Source organism: Triticum aestivum, chromosome 4B (genome assembly GCF_018294505.1).
Source record: "Triticum aestivum cultivar Chinese Spring chromosome 4B, IWGSC CS RefSeq v2.1, whole genome shotgun sequence".
NCBI lineage: Eukaryota > Viridiplantae > Streptophyta > Magnoliopsida > Poales > Poaceae > Triticum > Triticum aestivum.
The window spans coordinates 432639877-432652110 of record NC_057804.1 but is presented as its reverse complement, the minus strand read 5'-3'; the positions used below and the strand labels follow the sequence as shown (position 1 = coordinate 432652110).

The following is a 12234-nucleotide window of genomic DNA, read 5'->3' as shown; positions in this document are numbered from 1 at the left end:
CCGCACTCTCTACCTTGCCTTAACGTGCACATGGTTAGCGAGTGTATGTAATCTCATGCTGTAAAAATCTCCTTTATATCAATGAAAAGATACACAATCTTTGCGTATACACGAAAAAAAAAATACAATAAGAAGGGTTCAACAGATAAAACCAAAGATACACAAATATCGCAAAAGGGGAAGATATACGATAATTAATACGGGGCAAATATTGTGTAAAGGGGAAGATATACGATAATTAATACGGGGCAAATATCTCAAAAGGGCGAAAATATGCAGAAATTAATTCTGGGAGATGGATAGAGATAGAACTGCCGTGACGAGAGAGAGAGAGAGAGAGAGAGGAGGCGGGTGAGAGCTGTAGCAGAAACTGAAACCGCAAGATACAAACAACAACCAGTGGAACAGGTCGCGTGGTTAGACTCCAGCTAGCGAGCAGCGGCGGCACAGAGCAAAAACAAAAACAGGGAAGCCCGTTGCGTTTCCCCCCACACCTCGCCCTCCCTCCCTCCCACGCGCACGAGCACGCAGATCGATTCGCCGGCGTGGCTCCGGCGCTCCGTGCCTCCGCGCCCCTCGCTGCGGTGGATGAGCGGCTGCCCCGTCGCCGACACCGCCGCACCGTCCGAGTCCGGGCTCCAGGGCCGCGCCGACCATGGCGAGCGTCGGGCGCAGCAGATCGAGGCGCAGAGGAGAGGTCGGCGGGCCGTTCGAGTGGGACGCGGCCCCTTCGGGGGACTACTCCGCCGATCACCATGGTCCGTGCTTGCCTGGTCCAGTCTCGTTCTGCACCAGTAGTAGTTTCTAGTAATCGTTCCTCCATTTTTCATTCTTTTTTTCTGGGTGCGTAATTCCTTGGCCCTTTCTTTTCGTTTGGAGGCCATACGATAGAGATCCCTTGCTTGATTTCGTTCAGGGCGTCCCTTGTTTGATCCTTGACGGTGAAGGTTTTTGAGGGGGTTTTGGTTCTCTCTCGTGTGTTATCGCGTCCAGAGATTGGGGATTGCTTTACTTCTTTCGTGCTTCCGTCCGCACCTTTGGGCTTGCTTGCACATTTAGCACCATCCTCCATTTCCTTTAGGTTTTGCTTATATTTCGGAAGTAAATTCCCTGTTTTTACCCACTTTTTTCTTGTTTTATTTAAAAGGATTCCACGGATTAATCATTACTGAAAATGACGTTTCTTTGGCTGCGCTCGCTGTCTAATCGGAAGAATTTATAATTAAGAGTAAGTTCCCATTAGAGAGATATTAAAGCAATCAGTAAAATAGTGTGCACTTTTCTTTTTTACATACATTCCTGTTGTTTTAAGCAAACGGACGGGGACATAATAACTTTCTCATGTACTTTAGGTCTTAGTCAAGCCTTTATCGGGAGAGAGAAGATTCTCGTTTCGAATTTCAAATGGCTGTAGCGGACAGATCTTTCCTTGCTTCCTTTCTTCTTCTTTAATTTGAAGTTACACTGAAGTTCCGTGGGAGTTCTAGGACAAAAGCTACCCCCTAAACCAGACGTGTGATAAATGCAGTTTCCCCCGTCCTTCACTGTTTTGGGATGAACTGTAGTAGACTGCGTGGGTCCTAAAGATCCTACACCCTAGCCTAGAGGCATGTAGAGGAAATGTGAGATTTTGTCAACTTGACAATTCCCACAAGATCACGCAAAGAAACCCCTCACTTGCCCGTAATTTGCTGGATATTTATTGTAAGCAAAAGCATTAAATTATGGTCTTTTGTGTCCCCATGTCAGCTGGACGGACGCCGTGCAGGTTCATGGCCAAGTGGCCTTCTTATTCTAACCACTGGCCTTCTTATTCTAATCACCAGGAGAATCTTTGTTTGAATTTGTCTGAGTCTGTACAAGAGCCGTAGCTTATTCTGTATTGGTTACCCGATGCTGAATGAATTGACCGTTTGTTCTAAAAAAAGTAGTAGTGGTACAAATTCAATCTGCTACTCTTGAATCAAAGTAATTATTGTGTGCTCCATACGATGAAACACTAATTTTTACTCCCTCCGTCCCATAATATAAGAGCGTCTTTTACACTAGTGTAGTGTCAAAAAACACTAGTGTAAATAACGCTCTTATATTATGGGACGGTGGGAGTACATTTTTAAGGCACTAATTGTTACACCTTCTGTTTCCTAATGTAAGACGTTTTGACAGTTCAATTACATTTAGAAACAGAGGTAGTACTTCATAGTACTAGCTATTCAGCACAGTTACACGGTATGTAACCCCCAGGTTTCACCAGTAGACACTGAATCCTACATAGTCCAAACACAATCATTTTATTTAATTTGAAGGTAATCAGAAAACTCCATGCTATGTTTCTTCATTGAGTCCTGATCGACTCCCATCACACATAGACATTTTTACTCAGGGTTCAACACTTACTACGATGATGTTTCTACACAAGCAGGTTCTTCTGATTTTTTATTTTCTTATACTTCAAAAAATTAAACTGCATGAAGCTATTCGAAGAAATGACATCATGGTGAAGCTCTTTGTACTTTTCTTTTAAGAGCTGTTGTTCTACCAGATATTTTCTTGTAATTTTGTGCTAGGTATATTTCCATCCTACTATGCCATCGTTTCCCGGATCTAGTAAAACAGTGAACTGGAGATGAAGACTCCTCTCTATGTGGCCTTTGTTTTTCCCTTTCCTCACAGAAAATTTAGTTTGGCATGAAGTTTCTTCTTCTTGCCATGATATCATATTGCTTCTTCTGCCAATTTTCGTTGCTATACAAATTGTTTACTGTCTCTTTTCTCTTTAAACCAGGGGCTGGGTCATCGAGGAAACAAGCAAGTAACTCTGGGATACTCTCCCACACTCTGGTGAGTGACCCGTGTTTAGCTAAAGAGCTATATCATATGATACGTATGTTCGCAACTTAACCTAGAAAGCTTAAAACATGCACACTTTTCTCTTCTGTGATACTAACTATAACCCGCTGATATGAAACTGGAGAGCTTAAATTGGTTTACGTGTGTTGCTCTAATATCAACAATTGATGTGCGCTCTGCAGTATCGAGTTTACTTCAAATGTGTGCATGTTATTCTGTTGGCCATAGCAGGATTATTCTGTTGTAGTAGTGACGGGCGCTATGGCTGCAAATGGACTCCTTATTTGCCTTAGCTTATAGCTAGCGATAGCTCTGCTATTCCATGTAGGTATACTTGTGACAAAATAGTATGGTAAGTTAGAAATTCAACTGTTCTAGAAAGCCAAGATGCACGATTTATAACGTTTAACTATGAGAAATCCCTACCAAGAGACTTAATCTTTCTCCTTTTTAATACCCCAACATTCATATTTCTCAAGGATTAAGTACTTGATTTTGTGAAAATTACTAAACCTATCATTTTATGATCCTTTCAACCTGTATTAGTATTTTTTTTGTCCAGAGAAAAATGCTTGTGCCTTGCAATGTAAGGGACTGATGGAGCAATCATTTAAACAACTGTTGCAATATAACAAAACATAACTTACAACCTCTACTTAATGGATGACAACTGTGATAATTTTCAAATGAATTAAGAGGTAATGCCAGTGAATGTGAATGGATCTCTACGAACTCAGATGTTTATAAGAGTAAAGATAAAGATAAATATGCTTACCTTATGTGACCTATCTTGGGTGCATATTTTGTTCCTTTTCTATTTTTACCATATGTGACTTATCTTGGAATAGCTTGGAGATAGCTAGCCGTAACTTTCTATAACTCTTATTTCGGATATCACTGCAAAAGAAGTGGCTTAACTCCTTAGAAATCCACTAAAATTTTGTAGTTATCCTCTGCTATCAAACTTTTTTGCCCCAGTTATTTGATTGTTGAACTAATGGATTGGTATTTTCAGTTTGACGAGGAAATCAGGAAAAGTAAACCAAGACAGTCCAGCTGTGTACCGATGAAAAAGCTAATAGATGAAGAGTTCTCGAAAGATGTCAATGCCAGGCATACTTCACCAGGTGCTGTAGGAAGACTAATGGGTCTTGATTCACTCCCTACCTCGTCTGGGACCCATAGCCAGCACAGAAGTAGCAGAAGTCATGCACACAAGACGCCATCTTTTATTTCTCATGATAGGTATGTTCCACAGAGGAGAAAGAATGATGAGATGCCAGAGGTCAAAGATGTTTTTGAGGTTATGGATGTGATGGGAGTAAAGGCACACCGAAGCCCAAGAGGTAGAAATGGAAATACAACTTCCAGATTTGATGCAGCTGAGAAGGCTAATCTAGATTTCATAAGGCACAAATTTATGGATGCAAAACGTCTTTCTACAGATGAATCCCTTCAGATGTCAGAAGAGTTGAATGAGACACTTGATGCATTGGTATCTAATAAGGATCTTCTTTTGGAATTTCTTGAAAAACGCGATCTGGGTTCTGCCTCCTCTAATGGAAACTGCATTACAATATTGAAGCCATCTAAAAGAAACCAATTTATTGATGCAGACAACATCTGTTCACATGATAATGATACAGAAAGCTTTTTCCGCAAGCAAAATGAAGTGAAATACCCCACGAGGAAACCACATACTAAGTTATCCAGTCAATCCCCAAGAGAAGACTCTGGTTCATCGAGGCAGAAACTATCAAGGTCAAGTCATCAGGAAACCAGTGATAAACGAGCTTGTCCCACACGGATTGTTGTCCTGAAGCCATGCTTTGAGAAAGCTCAGGACCTTGAAGGATCCTTCGGCCTACCACATGAAATCCCTCATTCTGATTACAGAAGGCACACAGCATGCCAGTGTGCTGGCATGTGGAGTCCATATACTGATGAGTCCATGTGTCAAGTATCCCCTGGCGATCCTGAAACGTCAGGCCATATAAAAAAGGGATCTAGAGAAATTGCTAGAGAGGTTGCAAAACAAATGAGAGCTGCTAGGGGCCGTGTTCTCCAACCAGACACCAGCACAATTTTGTCAGATGAAAGCTCACAGTTTGTGTCATCTCTTGCTAAGGTCAAGAATTCGGAGAGAGTCCATAGGTCTTCTGAATTATGTGACGGTTGGGCTTCTCCCACCTTCAACACTTCGCCAGCATATTCAAATGACACATCAGTCATAAATGAAGCAAAGAAACAGCTCTCTAGCAGATGGAAGATAGCGCATCAATTTCAGCATCAAGAACCTGAGAATAATGGCTTCGGCGTGCTTGGAGACATGTTTGTTCTCTCTGACGAGGAAACATCAGAAGTTGCTACCCAAACAATGTCATACCAGAAATGTCCAAAGGGAGAACTGCAGCGAAACAGAGTGCCAGTCTCGTGTAGCAATCCTCTTGGCATCAGCAGCAAGGATGGTTGGAGAGGTGTAGCTCCAAGCAATTCAGCAAGGTCTAAATCTCTTCCATCATTCTCTAACCATGGAGTTCAAAAGTCGAGCAATAGAAAAAGAACGGGTAGGCAAAATGAGTTTTCTATGCTTAAAGATGTTCTCAAAATAGGACCCCATGATTCTGAATACGCATGTCATAGTAGACAAAGAAAATCCCTGGTTGGAGGTTCACCTTTTCGTGGTGATGAAGATCAAGTGGCCCCAGATGATGAGGGAAGAGCGATGATTGACCATGAGATACATGTGAGTTCTCAGGAAGCACCAGATGTTATTGACATGCCAGATTCATCTGGACAGACACTTGCACATACCGTGAATTCTGGCCATGAATTAGATGGAGTGTGTCATCTGGATACCAGTTCTGCAGTTTTTCAACAGAATAAAGAACCACTTTCTCCTGCTAAACTGAATCAGCACATGCATCAACAGCCATCGACAGCATTTGATTTCTGCCTTCATGTTCCTAATTTTGACAATCTGCTGGCTCAGGTATATCGCATGTACCGTCTAATTTTAGCTTATTATGCAGTTTTTTTTCTTGTATCCTTAATAAATTCCTGTGGATATACATTAATTTATATGGTTCTGTAATACATGTACATCCCATTTTTTCCCCTCTTGTTTCCCTCAACCAGGTCTTTCAGCTCTTTGATAAATCTGGAAGGTCAATTGATTTATCGATTGCCATGTTTACCAACTTCTGATTGTATTCTATTGCAGCCCGAGGGGATTGAAAATCATGTGGATGATGTTTACGCAGCTCTGTTTAATCCGCCAACAGAAACAGAATCTCCTGTGGGGATTGACCACCATCATGGTGTTGACAATGACAATCAAGCCTCGTGGATTCACCCGACAGGATCAGAATCTCCGGTGAGCTCCAACAATGAGGAGCAGCCAAGTCCAGTGTCTGTTCTTGAATCTTCCTTGGATGCTGAAGAAGTTTACTCAGGAGATTTCGAGAAAATTAGTGCCGATCTTCAAGGCAAGTGGTCGAGTTTTTCTTTGCCCATTCACCTTCCCTTTAAATTCTCAGCTCTTGAGTTTGACTTTTCTGTAATATTACAGGACTGCGAATGCAACTTCAGCTTCTCAAGACAGAGACCACAGACGATGCAGACGACACCGATCATCTTACAGCGAGTGATGACGAGGTTGCCTCGACAGATGAGCCACTTGCTGAAATGGAGATACTACCCCATGCTTTTGTGGATGAAGAAGAACGGGATTTCTCGTATGTGCTTGATATGCTCACCTTATTGGGCATTGATGGTGCTTTCCAGGATGGGCTGCTCGACGTGCGCTGCTTTTCCGAATATCCTGCTGGTCCTGATATATACGATATACTTGAGAACAAGTTCAGCAGCCTCATTCTATGGCCGGCGTCTGAGAGGATGCTCCTGTTTGAGCTCACAAACACCGTCATTGCAGATCTGATAGCCTCTCTGGTGCATCATGGGTCAAAGGGGTTGCTGCGAAGGTTCTCGTCGAGGTGGGATCAGGAGGGGTTTGTCGTTGATGTGTGGCAGAGGGTGTTCGAGATACGGCAAGAGATGGACGGTAACCAGGGCGACCCGCTGATGATGGACTTCGAGCGGCATGGCTCCGAGGATGGCATCGATCTTGTTGGGGGCGAGATAGAGAGGATGTTGCTTAAGGATCTTGTGGGGGAAACCATTGCCGAGTTCCTGGGGATAACATAATCTGGTATATCTTTTGTGGCTAGAATATTCCATGGGTTGGCACCAATTGCCGTTTGCGGTGGTTGGTGTTTTACTGATGAAAGATGGCAAGGATTTGGAAATGAACTCCGGGAAATTTCTCATGCCTAGAGCAACTGATGTGGCTGTAGGTTTGTAGCGAATCGTCCTACAAGTGAAGGGATCTTCTGGTTGTAAGTATTAGCTGTAATAACTGTGGCCTAGGGTTTTCCCCCTATTTCCCTCCCAACTGGAGAAAACCAGTGGATTTTCGGCGGTGGAGTATACATGTGAAATTTTGGTATGCAGTGATCATGGATTATCCTTCCTTGTTTGGTACTAGTATGTTTTAACTGCGTGTTACATGAAATGATGCCTTTGTTAGTTGCAAAAAAAGAGAGCCCCATTTGCTTTGGTGCCTCTTGTGGGTGATGCTAGCTGTGGTTGCTGCTTCTTGGGCAAATTTCAACCTCAGCTTGGACGTGAACCCTTGCAGCCGTGCCGATTTGCTTCAACAGATCACTGCCCCGTCGCCGGTTCTGCCACCAACTCCTCGGATCAATGCCTCGCCGGTTGCCCATGTGTGTGTGTGTGTGTGATCCGACTCTCCAACTGTTCCTCGTTTCTCCATTAGATTAGATTCCTTGGGCACGCTACCTGATGCAACTACTGCAACACCACAAGGGCGCCCAGCAGCAACAACTCCACCCGTGCCGCGGCCTGCACCTGTAACAGCATCGCTGCTTTGCACATCCGAAATCCCTATATAAATCTAGGAGTATCTAGCATGCATCCATGCAACAAACACCACACCAGCAGCAGTCACCGCTACGAGTAATCCACTGGTGAGTGTATAGCTGCCCTCCCAACAGAGTTCTTGCTCTCCTCCGCTCACGCACCAAGATGTCCAAGGCGGCGCTCTGCATGATGGTCGCGCTTGCTCTGACGAGCTGCGCATTCGCCGGCCGCGTCCTCAACGAGCATCCCGCCGCGCCTCCGGTACAGGCCGATCCATTGCCGGGGCCGACCGAGCCGCCTGTCGACCCAGTGGTAGTGCCGGTGCCCACGCCCGCGCCCGCGTCGTCGTCTTTGCCATCCGATGCCGCGGGCGCCGCAGGAGTAGCTCCGGCCACGGGTGTAGGTGCAACCGCCAACGTAGGAGCCGGTGTGGCTGCAGGCGCCGGCGACAGCCCGCTGACGTTCTTCATGCACGACATCCTCGGCGGCTCGTCGCAGCCGTCGGCGCTCATGGCGACCGGGGTGGTGGCGAGCGCCACCGACCTGGCCAGCAGCAACAGCGTCGTCCCCTACGACAGCCTCGTCCAGAGCAACGGCGGCTACAAGAACACCATCCCCTCCGTCAACGCTGGCGGTGGCGCCACGCCCCAGAACCTCCTCCTCGGCATGACCACCGTCGTGACGAGGAGCTCGCCGGGGGCCACGAGCTCGGCGCCGCGGCCGTCGGCAGGGCGCAGGGGTTCTACGTCGCGAGCTCGCAGGACGGAAGCAGCAAGACGGTCGTGCTGACGGCCATGTTCGGCGGCGAAGTGCACGGCGACACGCTCAGCTTCTTCGGGGTGCACCGGACGGCGGCGCAACAGTCCCGCATCGCCGTCATCGGCGGCACAGGGAAGTATGAGACCGCCAAGGGCTTCGCCGCCATCCGCACGCTGCACCCCGGCGACCAGCACACCACCGACGGCGTCGAGGGCCTCCTCCAGTTCGACATTCACCTCTCCTGAACTGCTTCCCTAACTAGTGCTTTACAAGTGTTATATGATGCTCTGCCGCGCTCAACATTTGTAATCCAAATTTCACGGCCTATGCATTTTACTCCTGTATGTAATGCAAACTAAGTATATTTATGCATATTTGTGAAGAAAACTAAGTATATTTATGCATATTTATGCATACTTATGATGTCACATGAAATGAAATCCTGAAAAACTGAACTGTTCGGATGAGTTACAGAACACAAACCATACCAAAAGCAGAGTATCATGAACTCCTATAAACACAAAACAAATGGGTGCCAGAATACTACTCCCTGTAGTGTCAAAAACGCTCTTATATTATGGGATGGAGGCGGTAGAATTTAAGCAAAAATGAAAAAAAACTCTGTATTTATGTAAATTCCTACCACTGTTCTCTGAAAGCCTAAGGAGTTGACAAGAACATGATCACGTGATTCTGATTTCCGAGACAAAACTTATGTATCAACGAAACTAAAATCAAGTAACGCATGTCATGTCACTAAAGAGTTGCCTGGAAGAAGAATCCTGGGTAAGCTATCTGTAATGTATACGCCTGCAGCCGAGCTTGCCAAGGCACTAAAAAACGCTCCGTGTGAAGTATAATACAGATCCGACTTCGGTAACTCCTGCCCCTCATTTCTCATCCAAGATGCGTTTCTGGAAGTCCGAAACCATACGTGGCAGGCCTTGCTTCAGAGAGACTTTTGGCTCCCAATTGAGAAGAGATTTGGCCTTTGAGATGTCAGGTTTTCTCATGTGCGGATCATCGGCGGTGTTGGGTTTAAATTCAACACGCGCACTTGGGTCAATTGTCTCTTTCACTACCTGTGGAATATAGTGCGGAAACGTTATTCCTAACAGGCAAAAATATATATTAAAAAATCCACTTTATGTTCAGACAAGAAGTGGAGGTCACTCAGTTTCAGTATCAAGGTCAGACCTGAGCAAGCTCCAACATGGTAAACTCCCCAGGGTTTCCCAAGTTGAAAGGTCCAATGTACTTATTTTCCATCAGAGTTATCAACCCATCAACCTACAAATTAACAGATAGTTAAAGATTTTAAGATTCGAATGCATAAGGCATTGATGCAGTTTTGAACAACAAAATAGAAGTTGCTGCTTCCACATTTAGACAAGGAAAAATGAACAAGTCAAGTACCAAATCCGAAACATATTGAAAGCTTCTTGTTTGCTTTCCATCACCATAAACCGTCATTGGTTGTTTCCGCAAAGTCTGGAAATGAGAGACAATGGATATTGAGTAATGCCAAATTTCTATGGTAGTCCTCCTTTTGAATAAGAGCTATGAATTAAGACAAACCTGTGCAACAAAGTTGCTAACAACCCGGCCATCATCTAAACACATACGAGGGCCGTACGTGTTGAATATGCGAGCAATTCTAACCTGAAGAAAGTTCCCTTGTCAAATTTGATCTTTAAGATATGTAAGACAATAATAGAACAGAGATAAAGCAGCTCATAAGCAGAATCTTGCCAAATGTACTGTCCCTCTTTGATTCACTCCGTACAGTTAAAAATATGTAAGCAATACCTTGAATATTCATTTAAAAAACTCAAGAGAAGACCTTCTACTCAAACTCAAGAGCAGTCAATTTTATGCTCATTACTGTATGTTTTTACTTCAAAACAGCAACATGTAATGAGTTCCCAACATCACAAAGGTACTTTTTTCTGGCAATAAATATCATTTGAGACAAACACATGGCACAATCTCTCTTGCTCATGATTGCCCAAAATATAGTACATATAAACATACACAGACAGCATGAAGCACATGGGTCCAATATTTGGCATTTGGGCCCTCTCAAGTTCACTTACTCAAAAAGGAAATTACTGAAACATCACCTATAAATACCATCTCAGATACATAATGAATTTTTTTTGCGGGTAGATACATAATGATTTTTTGCCCGGTTTAATTGCACATCTTACCAGATCATAAAACAAGCTTTGAGCTACACAATTAATATATGCTGAGGGGCACTGTGCAGTTAATTTTAGGCAACACATGGCATTGCCAACAAGGAAGTCTATAGTTTGACTGAGACCACAATTCAGCAACTGCAGCTTTACCTCAACACCAGCACTACGATGGTAATCCATGGCCAGAGTTTCTGCTGTTCTCTTTCCCTCGTCATAACAACTCCTTACACCTGCACAATGCCACAAGATGACACATATCAAAACGCAGTGGAGTGGGCAGACAGAAACGTGCGGTGGTTGAAATATAGTACTATTTGGCTTGTTGCGCATGAGAAATGTTATATCTCCTCCACAGATAAAATGAGCACACCTATGGGATTGACATGGCCCCAGTAACTCTCCTTCTGAGGGTGCTCTAGAGGATCACCGTACACCTCACTGGTACTGGTGAGCAAGAACCGGGCACCGACCCTCTTCGCCAGTCCCAGCATGTTCAACGTCCCCATCACATTTGTCTTGTGCATTACCAGTTAAGGAACCTACCTATTAGCAACAGTATCGAAACAAAAAGTACAGAAAGCTCTTATGTTTTTTGGGCAATGCAGGCACAACATTTCAATTTTCCCAGGCCATTGTTGACCTAGTATTTAAGCAATCCTTTCTATATACGCAACTGAACACATAAAAGCAAACAAACTCGAACATTTACAGTGGAAATGAAAAAAAAAGGATATGATGGTCTTGATTGGGTTGAATTTGTAGTGGACGGGGGAGGCGGGGCAGGCGAGGTGGTAGATCTGGTCGACCTCGAGGAGGATGGGCTCGACGACATCGTGGCGGATGAGCTCGAAGCGAGGGTTAGCGAGGTGGTGCGCGACGTTTTCCTTGCGGCCCGTGAAGAAGTTGTCGATGACGATGACGCTGTCCCCGCGGGCGAGGAGCTTGTCGACGAGGTGGCTGCCGACGAAGCCGGCGCCCCCGGTGACGACCACCCGCAGGGGCTTCTTGCGGACGCCGACGGGGAGGCGGCGCGGCGACGCGTTGGCGGTGGAGAAGGAGAAGACGCGGGGGTTTCTGATGGCAGAAGTGGTGGTGGCGGCGTAGGCGGAGGAGGAGAGAGAGATGGGGTGCGGGGCGAGGGCGGGGTAGAGGAGGAAGAAGGAGGAGGCGAGGAGGAAGCCGAGGAGGACGAAGAGGAGGCGGTGCTCGCGGAGGAGGTAGGAGGCAAGGGAGCGGGAGAGAGAGGAGCGGTGGTGCGGGCGGTGCTGCTTGCTGAGGCTGGACTGGCGGTGGAGCTGCTTCATGGTCAGACGGCGGCGGCGGCGGATCCGCTCGCCGGCGGGCGCGGAGGGAGTAGGCGAGAGTGAGGGGGGCGGACTGAGGAGGCGGCACGTGTGATGTGGGCGTGGAACGCTGTGGTGGCCTCCTCCCCGCAGATGCCGCACGTGCGTGGAAACGTTCTTTGCCCTTTCTCCTGTGCAAG

General features: G+C 45.8%; 2 protein-coding genes and 1 pseudogene across 2 annotated transcripts; 2 read left to right on the top strand and 1 right to left on the bottom strand.

The window, feature by feature from the left end:
* The first annotated feature begins 377 nt into the window (after positions 1-377).
* On the top strand, positions 378-7392 carry LOC123092552 (uncharacterized). The gene is made up of 5 exons (XM_044514353.1): positions 378-758; positions 2786-2841; positions 3866-5842; positions 6074-6338; positions 6422-7392. The coding sequence occupies exons 1-5, from the start codon at positions 656-658 to the stop codon at positions 7054-7056; spliced, it is 3036 nt and encodes a 1011-aa protein (XP_044370288.1). The 5' UTR covers positions 378-655; the 3' UTR covers positions 7057-7392.
* A 120-nt stretch (positions 7393-7512) lies between these two features.
* On the top strand, positions 7513-8991 carry LOC123092555 (dirigent protein 9-like; annotated as a pseudogene).
* Positions 8992-9100: 109 nt separating this feature from the next.
* Positions 9101-12163, bottom strand: LOC123092554 (UDP-glucuronic acid decarboxylase 1). Its single transcript, XM_044514354.1, has 7 exons — positions 11486-12163; positions 11122-11269; positions 10902-10981; positions 10129-10212; positions 9967-10041; positions 9748-9840; positions 9101-9632 (listed from the first exon to the last, which is right to left on the bottom strand). Exons 1-7 carry the CDS (start codon positions 12053-12055, stop codon positions 9441-9443), a joined length of 1242 nt encoding a protein of 413 aa, XP_044370289.1. The 5' UTR covers positions 12056-12163; the 3' UTR covers positions 9101-9440.
* Between the last annotated feature and the right edge of the window lie 71 nt (positions 12164-12234).